Source organism: Felis catus, chromosome A3 (genome assembly GCF_018350175.1).
Source record: "Felis catus isolate Fca126 chromosome A3, F.catus_Fca126_mat1.0, whole genome shotgun sequence".
In the NCBI taxonomy this organism is placed as follows: domain Eukaryota; kingdom Metazoa; phylum Chordata; class Mammalia; order Carnivora; family Felidae; genus Felis; species Felis catus.
In genome coordinates this window covers 117404149-117416375 of record NC_058370.1, presented here as the reverse complement: position 1 = coordinate 117416375, position 12227 = coordinate 117404149, and the positions used below count along the sequence as shown (strand labels likewise).

Here is a 12227-nt window from a genome sequence, read left to right as displayed (position 1 = left end):
ATTAGGAGTTCAATCTTACTGGAACTCCTTCCACAAATGTCATTGAGCATCTACTCTGTAATTCTCTGTGCACTGTGGATGATGACAGATGAACAAAACCCAGCCTTTGAACTCATGGTTTAATATAAATTACATTAATTGGAAGGATCTCCTATGAAGGAGCTCTTTCATACAGGTCTATTTTCTTTCATGTGTCACATAGTTCTGATCAATGAGGGCTTAAATATTTTTGTTCCTCTATACTTATCTGTGTGATTCTCTTTTCTCCTAGAAGTGTTCACCCAGAGATTTCTGTAGCCTCTTGGTGTTGATTAGCTATGGCATTTGTTTTAGAACAAAGATACTTTTAGACAAGAAATTACAATAAAAAGTACTTGCTGTCTGTGTTTAGGTATATCTCTAGGCTTGTGTTTATACAGTTATTTTTTATTTTTTAATGTTTATTTTTGAGAGAGAGAGAGAGAGTGTGTGTGTGTATCCGAAGCAGTCTCCGTGCTCTGAGCTGTCAGCACAGAGCCAGATGAGGGGCCCAAACTCACAAACGGCAAGATCGTGACCTGAGCCGAAGTCAGGCACCTAACTGACTGAGCCACCCAGGCGCTCCTATATGTTTATGGAAGAAGAAAAGGAGGCAGAATTAGAACACAGTGACTGGAGGAGGTACATGGATTTCTAACTCCCTCTCAAATGTAAAGTATTTTGATTAAGTGCTTTTAGTCCAAAGAAAGAAGGATCAGGAAGCAGCTAAAGCAGTTGACTTCATGCAGAGTTGGAAAAGAATTAGAAGGTCAAACAAATGTCTGATCACTGGCCAAGCTAGGTTCGGACATGGGTGAGAGTCAGGAGAGAGATACCTGGGTAAGGTAGAAGGGCAGGGCTCACGGGGCTTCTTCCTCTCTACCACCTGTGGCTGCTGAGCCTCTGACTTGACCACCCTCGCAGGAAATAGTCTTCTTCATTCCAAGCATTTCCTTGGGTGAAGGACCATCGTGACTTTGATTCATGGCCTGTCCTTTGGAAGTCTATACTGGTGGGCTGGTTGCTGATGCTGTGTTCTCAAAATCTATTGGCCTGGAATAATACGCTGGCATTGAGCAGGGGAGGGAAAAAAAAAGAAGAAGAAGAAAACACAGTAAATACAGTACATCTGAACATTGGACTTTGTTAAAATAGAAATACTTGTCTCCCAGCCTCCCACATGTATTCAATTTAAATGCATGAAAGGAAATGCAATTTTGAGTGTGTCTTGAGGTTAGATTGAGCACCATGGAACTAGATTCAAGTAGATGAAATCAGATTGGATTTTGGAAGGCGATGAGAGGCCATCGCCCGAACCTCCCGAACCTCCCAGAGAAATTTACCTCACCACTGGGCAGGGAAGACCTAATGCGTTTTCCAAAGGTCTACAGCTCAAGCTGGTTTTTGGGTTTTTGGTTTTGTTTTTAATTTTTGTTAATGTTTGTTTATTTTTGAGACGGAGCGGGGGGAGGGGCAGAGAGAGAGAGAGGGAGACACAGAACCTCAAGCAGGCTCCAATCTCGGAGCTGTCAGCATGGAGCCCAACACAGGGCTTGAACTCATGGACCGTGAGCTGAAGTCGGACGCTTAACCGCCTGAGCCACCCAGACGCCCCTCAAGCTGGTTTTTAGTGACCTTTCCAAAGTTAATTCACCCCTGTGCACCTCAGCTTCCTCCTCTGAAAAATGGGGAGAGTCACATCTGTAGCATAAGTTTGCTGGGAGGCAATAGGTAACTAGTGTAGAGAATCTAGTTCATGCTGGGCTGGGCACATAGCATATACTCAGCTAAGCGCGTTCCTTCCTAAATTGGTGCAAAAAAAGAAAGAGTTCTTTCTTACCTTTAAATCCTAGATTTGAGGGGAAGCAACCCACTGGGGAAATTCAAATTTTCTCAGACTTTCTCCACATGAGGAGGTTGCTAGGCCTGGCACATCTTGCAGATGCTGATGGCGTGGGCGCTAAGAAAGGTGGGGTGCTCTTTCATAAAGTCTAAGTATTGATTCAGTCTCTCTCCCTGGTTTGCTCACTCCCTACAGTTCGGGAGGGGATGGCTCCCTTGAGACCGTGACCACCTTACCAAGTAAGTACCCACCAGGGGCTCGAGTCTGTTCACTGGTTCCCCCTGACCCCTGGGCTTCCTGAGTGCCCCTCAGCTAAGAAAGAGGATGTAACATCATCTTTGCGGGCTGCCGCCGAATGGGAGGAGAGGCCCATGGACAGGTAGTTGAGGGGGTGGAATAAGCACTGATTTGGAGCCCTGACACCTGGGTTCAAGCCCTGGCTCTTCTCTGTGCTCGCCCAGGGCAAGGTGGCCTAGCCCAAGTCACCAAACCTTCTGAGGCTCAGGCTTTTTCAACTTGTCCAGAGGGAACAGAGACAATCCAATGAGGTAGTGAGTAGTCCCTGCACCGTGAACTGTGAAAGGGAGAAAAAGAAAGGGAGGAGGGAGGGAGAGAGGGCAGAAGCAAGAAAGGGAGAGACAGAGAAGGAAAGAAAAGAAAGGAAACGGAAAGAGAAAAGAAAACCTGAGAGGCTCTTGCTGTTTTGGTCTATCAGGTCATTTCCACTCAGCCCCAGTCCCTGCCAGACACACCCTCTGCCTCCCTGCCTCCCCTCACTGCCTGGAGATGGTCCCGAAGCCCACTCTGGGGAGCCTGGACCAGAGAGAGTGGACTTTCTGGCCTTCCTCTTAAAGTCTCCGTGTCCCGTTCACCCCCTTCTCTCCCAGATATCCTTCGGAAGTTTAACAGAAATCTCAGAGGCTACGCGGTGGGCACGGGTGACGCCAATGGCACAAATGCCTTCCTTAATCAGGCTGTTCCTGGAGCAAAGGCTGGGTATGGCGTTCGGGGAGGAGGGCCTGCGGGGTAGAAAGTGGGAGGCACATGGTCGCTCGCCTTTGAGACTGTAATGCTGGCCTCCATGTGCAAAGGGGACACTCGTCCGTTTGCAGCGATGATTTGAGAGGCCTTCAGCCACTCTCTTCCCTGGCTGCCCCTGTGACTAAGGCCACAGCGGGGAGGCTCGAGAGGCTGAAGCTGGGACAGGAGCCACGTCCCTGGAGGCTGAACTCCTGACCTTGCTTCATGGGTGACATGTTCTAATCGTGCAACGAACCGACTAACCTTATCCCGGTTTTAAAACTCACTGTGACACAACGGTGCCAGCGAGCTTCACTCTCCCCAAAGCCTCACGAGTGGCAGTTCCCCGACAGCATCAAGGAGTGCCAGCGAATGAACAGACAAGCCAGAATCTCCAGCCTTGGAGGCTTCTGGGGCCACATGTCATGGCCTATCCCTAGTCCTGCTATGGAGCTAATAGGAAATGCAATTGAGAAGCCAGAGGCAGCTAAAGCGGAATGCTCAGCACCCCCCTCCCCCAGGATGATCTCAGGAGGCCCCTCACCCTGCTCCTGGTGGCCCAGCTGCCCGGGTTTCCTTGCTCCTGACCCAGCCGTCTGAGCCTCCATCACACTGTCACCTTCCTGCTCAGGCCCACGCCCTTCCAGCTGATGGGCACGTCCTTCCAACCTGCTCACTCAGCCGGGGAAGACCTTTCTGGGTGGCAGAAACATCTGGGGACAGAGGGACCCACCAGCAGGTCCCAGGGGATCATGATGCTGTGGCTCCATGTCACCCACACCTGTAACAGGGGCCTGAACCAGTGGGGCGCTTGGGGTGCTTGAGATCTAGTCCTTCCATGAATTATCTATCAACCCAGGCACGTGCACAGTATATGTTTATTCCCCACCGCATTCTAAAAGGAGCATCTTACTAAGTTTACCAAAAACATACGAACAAGTAACATGTACATTAGCAAAATCACAGCCACTGGTGGTGGGAAGATGGGGAAGAAGCGGCTGTGTCAATCTGAGCCTTTTTACAGTTATCATGCCTGAGCATCAAACTCTCAGCTTCCTAGCAGCCAGAGTAAAAAGAGAAAGCATGTTAAAACGTTTATAGATCTGGTTTCAGGATCTATACTGGTCCTTCACAAGAGATCAATGGAATCCCAGAAGACTCCTAAAAAGGAGACCACGAGTGACAAAGACAGTTGACAATACCCTTGACTACAGCTTCAGGACAAACATACAAGTGGCTTTTCAAAGGGTTATTTGTTATAATAAGTCTTCAGAACAGGCAAGTAGCTCCTTGTCCTTGAGCCTCAGGATCTCTGGCAGTTCATGCAATGGGGATAATGCCATGGAAACCTCCAGTTCAGGCCCTTTAGGAGGAAAAAAATCCAGGCACTGTTCCTCAGTAAGACTGATTTCCTCTCCTTCTCAGGGAACTTATGAGCCAAGTCCAGACTCTGGTGCAGAGGATGAAAGATGACCATGTGAGTCGGATTTATGGTTATTTTTAAGCACTAATTTTCTAACCCACTGAAGTCCCGAAATGGAGTGGTCTGCCGTGAAAACAGTGAGCCCTGTCACTAAAGGCATTTAAGCAGTGGTAGGACAGCCCATATCCAAGGCCCTGGAGGAGATTACACCCATGGTGGTGGGGGTGGGGTGTCATCACTGATCACAATGATCTTGAAAGTCCCTCCTTGATGCTAAGGTTCTGTGGTCTATAAATCAGCCTCTAAAATTCTTTCAGCTCCGAGATTCTGATTCTATTATTTCGAGTGGGCAAGGAAGTCTTAGAAGGTTGACTGGATTTCCTAGAGCTGTGGCATTATTTGTGTGTTTGTTGGAAATCATCAAGCATTTTCCTCCTGTATAGAGAGTGAATTTCCACAAGGACTGGAAGATTATCACGGTGCTGATTGGAGGCAGCGATTTATGTGACTACTGCACGGATTCGGTAATGGGGGCAGCCGGGCCTACTCATTGCTCCTGACGTTGACCGGTAGGCTTGGGGGTCCTCTTTGAGAACAGGCCCTGGAACCAAGGCTGGGACTGTCCAGCTATGCCTGTGTGTGTGTGCGTGTGTGCACGTGCAAACACACACACACTCACACTCCTCTTACCCCGTGACCCTCAGATTTCTGGCTCCACCTCCAAGTCCCAGGTGGTTATGAGATTTCTGGCTCCACCTCCACGTCCCAGGTGGTAGATGTGGTGCTTCTACTCTCCTCTTACAATTCCAGAAAATCCAGAAAGCGTGGAAAGTGTGTAGACCCCCACAGTGGGAGGGAGGACCTGTACATTCACCTCCTAAACTGAAGCTTGTCTTCGGGCTGGCCCATCTTTGGTGACAGCAAGGAGTCAACTGTTCCGATTCTGACACGATGAGCTGGTCACAACCAGGGGCCAGAGAGAGAAGAAGTCCTTTGCGTGGAGCCGGAGGGGAGCCTTCAACTGGCCTCCTACCCTCTCCCCTGAACCAGCCCCTCACCTCCCTCCTCTCTCTTCCCAGAATCTGTATTCTGCAGCCAAGTTTTTTGACCATCTCCGCAATGCCTTGGACATCCTGCATAGAGAGGTGGGTAGGGGTTCCCGCAAGGGGTTCTTGAGCTGGACACAGCTCAAGGATGTGGGGGGTAAAGGTGGATGGAGACAAGAAGGTGAGATGCCCCCTCCCCTGAAGGAGACAGCCAGGGGCGTGGGCTCCTCCCCTTTCTAGAGTTCGGGCCCTACCCCAAGGAAGCCTATTGCATTTGGAATCAACACAGAAGGATCTCAGGCTTGAAGAAAAGTAGGCAGCTCGTGTGCTAATCATCCCCTACCACCACCTGGGACATTGCCTAGGGGCAGCAGCATGGTGGCTCCCAGGCTGGGCCCTGCACTCTGAGCCATAGGCTGTATCTGGAGCAAGCCCCTCTCTGGTCCTGCTCCCAGGAGCTCATTCCCTTTCTACCCCCCTGACATGGGGAAGCCGCTCCAGCAGCCCAGTGGGGGGCACTCCAACCACCACCTGCTTCTCTGGGCAGCTGAGTCTTCATACCTGCTCAGCAGAGTGGGTCCAGGTTGGGCTAGAGGGAAATGGCAAATGGGGCACCTATCCCAGCACATTTGAAGCTTGCTGACTGATGGCTGAATAGAGCTGAACCATCAGGAGTTGGACTCCGGTCTGCCATATTGTCCCACGCCAGGAGGCGCCACTCATGCTGTAGCTCATGTGGGCACCGTAGCCTGCAGGGACCTAGGCGGTCATCTGTGTAGATGCCTTCCCAAGACTCCACTCAGGGACAACTGAGCTGGCGTTCTGTAGGGACCCCAGAGCTAGTCCTACTTCTCAGGACCCTAAGGCAGTTTGAGGGAGAAGCCCCCAGAGCCCCTCTCTCACCTGCAGCCTTTCCCTTAGGTGCCCAGAGCCCTGGTCAACCTGGTGGACTTCATGAACCCCAGCGTCATGCGACAGGTGTTCCTGGGCAATCCAGACAAGTGCCCTGTGCAGCAGGCCAGGTAGGCAGGTGCTGGCTGCCCCAGAAAGAGAAGCACTGACCCCCTGGTCTGGCTCATACAGTGGTGACTCCTCAGGGTCCTTGTGACTTGGTTTGTCTATGTGTCCAAGTCTGTAAAGGGGGGTCTTAGGTCAGGAGCGCCCCCTTCTGAGAGGTTGGGGACACAGCCCCCCTTACTGAACCTCTGTGATATGGGAGCCACAAAGGAGAAGGTCAGGGCTGGGACAAAGGCTGGTGTTTGAGAAACAGTGTAGCCCAGCCTGTGAAAAGGGGAACCGTGTAGGGATGTATGCGTACGTGGTCAAGTTGGAACAGAAAGTGAGGAAATGATCCACAGAATTCGGTTACCTTTCCGGGGAAGGAGCAAATTGGGGAACTTCAGAATGGGTGTGTTTTGTTTCTGACGCAGGGTGAGAGGTGCACAGGTACACGTTTCGTTCATCTTCATACCTTATATGCACATTTATTTATTTAACCAATAGTTTCACAGAACCAGCTGTGTGCCTGGCACTGTTCTGAGTACTTTAGAGATAATATCTGCTTTAACATTAAGTGCATTTCGTGAGCGTGAAGTAATTCATGATGAAATTCATTCAGACCCATTATGAATTCACAGTTCACGGTGAAGGGGGACACAGTGAGACACTAGTGTGAACTAAGGAGGTATCCGAGGGCGTGAGCATCAGAGGCCCCCAAACACAGGCTCCCATACCAAGGATGCATTTTAATTTTATTCTTAAGAATTCCACACTGAATTTTCATGGCCTAAATTCATTTGTTCGGCATAACTTGCCACAGGCCCTGTGCCGACAGTCAGATACTGGTTCTCTATGAGTATGAGAGGGTGTTCACTCACGTGCCCTTGGGACTTTGTCCAGTCCCTGTGTCAGGCCGGAACCTGCCCCTGAGAACAGGCATCAGAGCCGAGGGGCACATGTGCTCCTAAGGTGGGGGGGGGGGGCGGCTCAAGCGAACAGAACCAGTTCTGACCAGAGCTTCAGCTCCGGGTCCCCCTGCCTGCCTCCCCCTCTTTGTGCAGCATTTTGTGTAACTGCGTTCTGACCCCTCGGGAGAGCTCCCAAGAGCTGGCCAGGCTAGAGGCCATCACCCAAGCCTACCAGGTGAGACCAAGAAAGGCACCATCCGGGGTGCCCTCCCCCTACTCAGTCAACACACCAGTGCTTGGGGAAGGGAAGAGCTATTCGAGGTTTGAGGACATCACCATCTGGGCCCCTTCCTCTGTCCCACCTCGCTGAAGTGTCTCAAGCACCTCGGTTAGAGTCATCCCAAAGGGATCCAGGTGACAACGCCCTTGTGGCCCAGCTGCCCTCGGTGGCTTAACCCCGTGCTCGGCCTGAAGAGGTCAGTAGTTCTAGGTGCTCCATGAGTGGGCCTTTTCCTCCCCTGCACCCTGGAGGCCCAGCTGCCCCCGTCCCTCCCCCGTTCTTTCCCCCTCCTCACCAGGCAGACCACAAACAGGGGGGTTAGAGGCCCTGAGCCCGTGGCCTTCTGGAGACCCTGCTCAGGTTTTTATTCCTTGTGGGACTTCCTGTCTGGCTCTTCAGATTTTGCAATTCCCTTAAAAGAAAGGTGAACCAACCGGTTTCCAATTCTCTGGAAAGGGATTTGCAGTCACACGTGTTTGTGCTCTTGAGGGAAGGGCTGAGTCACCCCCTCATGCGGGGAGATGGGGGCAGGGATGCTACCCACCACTCCCTTGCTTCCCCCACTGGGCTTTCGGGCCCCCCAGGGCCTGTGTTGAAAGCACCCCGCGTGTGCCCACAGAGCAGCATGCGTGAACTGGTGGAGTCAGGCCGCTATGACACAAGGGAGGACTTCTCCGTGGTACTGCAGCCTTTCTTCCGCAACATCCGGCTCCCCGTCCTGGCGGTACGCTCCCTGTTCTCCCCGTTGGGGCTCCTGGGAGGAGGAAGAAGAAATTCAAGGCAGAGTTGCCAAGGGCTTTCAGGAGAGTGTGAATACAATGGGGAAGAGGCAGGCAACTCTCCGGGTGCTGGTCAGGCCGTACAGCCTCCTTGGGCACCTGAGCTGTGTTCCTAGAGGCAGCCGGATGTGGGATGTTTTCATTACTACTGATAGTGACCTCCATTTTGTTAAGCACCTGCTGTGTGCCAGGCCCTGGGTCTGCCGTAGTAAAATCTTCACAACTACCTTTGAGAGGAGTGTCTTCATCCCCACATAACAGGCTCAGAGGGGTGAAGTATCCTTCCTACAATCACATAGGGAAAGAGGGACAGAGAGGCAAGATTTGAACATATCCAACTTCAGATTATACACTTTATGCCACACACGGACCACCGCAGTGATAAAGGAGGGTTCTGGGTAATGGGTCCCCCTACCCCCCGGCCATGCTCTCCACCTGACACACTGAGCCAAAGAGCTCTGTGTGGGCACTGGGGTGGGGACTCGGTTCTCTCCTCCTGGGCCTCCATCCACAGGGTCTCGCCTAGTTGGAGGGGAGCTGGAAGAGGCCTTGAGCGCCCCTGATCACCTCAAGAGAGATGAGGGTGTTGGTTGCCCTGGTGTCAGCTTTGCCCAGGCCTGCCCCAAAGCTCTGCCCCACTCTCCCCACCAAGACCACTGGAACCAGCTGACCAAGGCCTGGGAAGGAGCTTTTCCTAGCTGGCTTGCCAAGACTTCCTCAGGGACTAGGATCTCTTTCCCTCAACCACGGCATGGGCTAGGGCATTGCACAACTGTGCCTAAAAATAAATATAACGCTTTTTAAAAACATTAAGTAAGTGGCATTGTGGGGCCAGAAAGGAGAATGGGGGGTTGGGGTCACCCAAGGCTATTGATCTGTGGGATTGCTCTTATCTCCCTGTTGAGGTGAGCAGACCTTGTAGAAGGCCTCTTGGGAGCTTCCCTAGCGGGAGGGGGGCACCGAGTGGCCAACCCCAGGGGTCAGGCCGATGAGCCGCGGCCCCCTCTTTACCCTCCATACCAAAAGGATCTTAAATCCATTTTTCTCTTTCAGGATGGGCACCTGGATATATCCTTCTTCGCCCCAGACTGTATCCACCCAAGTCAGAAATTCCACTCCCAGCTCTCCAGAGCCCTTTGGGCCAATATGGTAACATAAGTGGGGTGTCCCTGGGGCTCTGGGGCTCTAGTCTAGCAAAGCACCAGCACCTATAGAATGGTGCCTGTTCCTGGCCTCCTTTTGCAAGTAAGGTGTAAAGGAGCAGTGGCTGGCCCAACTGTGGAAGTCTATAGAACCGAAAATACGGAGTCCTTAGGATTCTCGGATCAACTTCACTCTCTCCTTTGTGCTTTGAGCTGTGAGGAGGGACTCTCTTCGGAACGCCAGGCAGACCCCTCACATTCATTCAATATGTTCTACGTGCCAGCAGCTAGGCGAGGCGGTGTAAACCATGTTATCTCAGCCTCTCGCCAGGCCTGCCAGCCAACTCTCAGGAGTTTCTGAGGAAGCCGAGTCCTGGAGACGCGGAGACACTTGCCCAGTGTCCCCCAGCAGAGCCAGGAGAGGAGGCCAAACCCCCTGACCTCAAGCTGTGAGCTGTCCCCGCTGCCAGGTGCTGCCAGGGAATGTTCGCTTCAGCGGCAGCAAATTAGTGCACCTGATCTCTCTTTTCTTCCCCAATAGCTTGAGCCACTAGGAAGGAAAACAGATACCCTGGACCTGATGGCAAATATATCCCTCTCCTGCCCTCCTCAGGTAATGGGGGAGGACCTGCCTTGCCCCTCTCCAGACACCAGAGCTCAGACCTTGCCCTCCCCTGGTCCTGGCCCAGGTGGACTTTAGAAGGTGAACAGGAGGACTTTAGAAGGAAGGAAGTGGCTGGGAACTGAAAGCAGAGGAGAGAGCGCAGAAGCCCTTCTTTGACAAGATGAGAGAAGCAGGTGGTGGGGGTGGGAAGCCCAGGCCAAGCAGAGGCAGAGGATCCGGACGAGAGCTGTGGGTTCATGGGAAGGTGGGGGTGGGGGCAAGAAGCCAGAAGTGTGGCAAGAAGGCTCATTTTAGCAACAGCGCTTGGGGCCGCTGGGAAAGTCTGACTGCGGGTCAGGAGCCTTCGTGAGAAGCCAGGCGGCTCTGAAGTTGTGGTTAGTGGTCTTAGAGCCAGGAGTGGGAGCTCCCAGCAGGGCCAGGGGTCAAATAGGAGAGCTGGCAAAGGGCACCAGGGAGCTGGTGGAGGAGGGGCCACTGGGGCAGGACTAGCTCAGGGCTCCTTTTAAGGAGGAAAATGTTAAGTGGTTGTTAAACTTGATTTCAGGCCTAGGGTGGGGGCAGGTTCCCACTGCCTTCAGCTCCCTTTCCTAGGCCCTGTCTTAACGGCTTTTTAACCAAATAAGGCGGAAGCCAGAGGGCCCTCAGGCGGGAGGTGGTTAAAGCAGAAGGGCCTGACCCAGCCTGACCCTTTCCCTGCTGAGTCTGGCGGCCTCACCCTCTCCTGCCCTGAGGGCTGAGCAGGAAATTGACTGGCAGCTCCCCCATGTGTCTACCAGGGCTCCAGGGAGCATGGGCACCCTAGCTCACACCCGTGCTCCCTACCTGCTGCCTCCCCCAGCCCAGCCTCGTGCACCATCAGGAGGGCAAGGGCAGTGGGAAGGAGGCATAGAGAATGAAGGCAGTGAGGGCAAAGGGCTGGGTTGCTGGGTCTAGTGCTTGGAGCAAAGGAATAGGCAAACGATGTAACACGGATGCCTCCTGCCCGGTCCTCAGATCTGCTGAAGGGCTGGGGCGAGGTCCCAGAGGGAGCCCTGCTGTGCCAGGTATAGACTGTTTAATTGCTAGGTCCTGAGCCTGTCCAGGAGTTTCCAGGGGAGGGGTCAGGCAACCTACATAATGGGGGCATTTGGGGACTCAGAGCAGCGGCCGTGAACCATACCAGAGGTATTTCAGTGTTTTGACAACCCGGATGGCCATCCTGAACATCAGCCATGGAAAATCCTCTCCGATCTGTCAATTGCCTTTCCGTTACATAGTGAATGTAATAACTCCTTCCAGGGACCGGTCATTCACTCTTCCTCCCCACAAACATTTATTAAGTACCAGGTCGGAGCCCAGGGAGACAGAGCCCAGGGAGAGCTCTGTCACCATGGGCCTCAAGGGGACCTGTGCCACTCTCTGCCCCAAACCAGGCAAAGAGCCACAAAAGGGTGCCGCTTCAACCGGCACGTCGGGCCACAATGGGCTCTGCTCCAGCTTCTGGACTGAGCCTGACTGAGCCATTGGTAAGCAGAGGAGAGCAAAGCCAGCCGCTTAGAACTGCAGAAGCCCAGCCTGGGAGAAGCGGTTGCCAGGCAACCCCAGAACCCATTCCGAAAGGATCCATCTGTTGGCCAGCCCCGCTTCCCCACACCAGGCAACGCAGCACCCTGCGTCCCCCTGGCCCATCTGCTCCCTCCCGTGTGCCTCCGAGCTATATAAAAGTCCACCAACATCTCAGTGCGAGCCGACAGGGGCCAGGCAGCACATATTTTAGTCCTAGCTGTGTCTAAACATAGAGGCAACAGGCAGGACCCAGCGGGGAGAAGGGGGCCGGGATGGATGGGAGCACTGGAGAGCTTTCTCAGCCTCCTCCCTGCTCCTCCCCCTGCCCTAGGCAACTGTGAGGTATTCCGCCAGGCGGGTCGGGCACTTAACAGCGCTCCGTGGATTTCTGTCAGACTTTCAGGTTGGACACATGATCTTCCAGCCAGCTTTTGATTAGCCGCTCTGTGGACTGCCACCGCTGTCCCCTTTCTGCTCTCCTCGCCTCTCTGCCCACGCCTCCCCTAACCCAGGGCAGCCGGCTGTGGCTCCTCTCCAGGCTTTGAAGAAACCAGCTGGAAAACCAACATGGGTCTCTCTCTGTTCCCATTCCTCTGGTC

At 53.2% G+C, this 12227-nt stretch overlaps 1 protein-coding gene across 16 annotated transcripts in view; it reads left to right on the top strand.

Moving 5' to 3' along the window:
* The window catches only part of PLB1 (phospholipase B1), a 170942-nt gene that overhangs the window by 130609 nt on the left and 28106 nt on the right, over positions 1 to 12227 (top strand). For 15 of the 16 annotated variants that reach the window (XM_045054755.1, XM_045054757.1, XM_045054753.1 and 12 more), the window contains 10 exons: positions 2057 to 2100; positions 2749 to 2857; positions 4307 to 4358; positions 4748 to 4828; positions 5384 to 5449; positions 6272 to 6372; positions 7411 to 7492; positions 8157 to 8261; positions 9370 to 9465; positions 10000 to 10071. In XM_045054755.1, the coding sequence (XP_044910690.1) occupies positions 2057 to 2100; positions 2749 to 2857; positions 4307 to 4358; positions 4748 to 4828; positions 5384 to 5449; positions 6272 to 6372; positions 7411 to 7492; positions 8157 to 8261; positions 9370 to 9465; positions 10000 to 10071 (808 nt within the window). The remainder of the gene's footprint in view (positions 1 to 2056; positions 2101 to 2748; positions 2858 to 4306; positions 4359 to 4747; positions 4829 to 5383; positions 5450 to 6271; positions 6373 to 7410; positions 7493 to 8156; positions 8262 to 9369; positions 9466 to 9999; positions 10072 to 12227) is intronic. The other variant, XM_045054756.1, reaches the window with a different exon arrangement.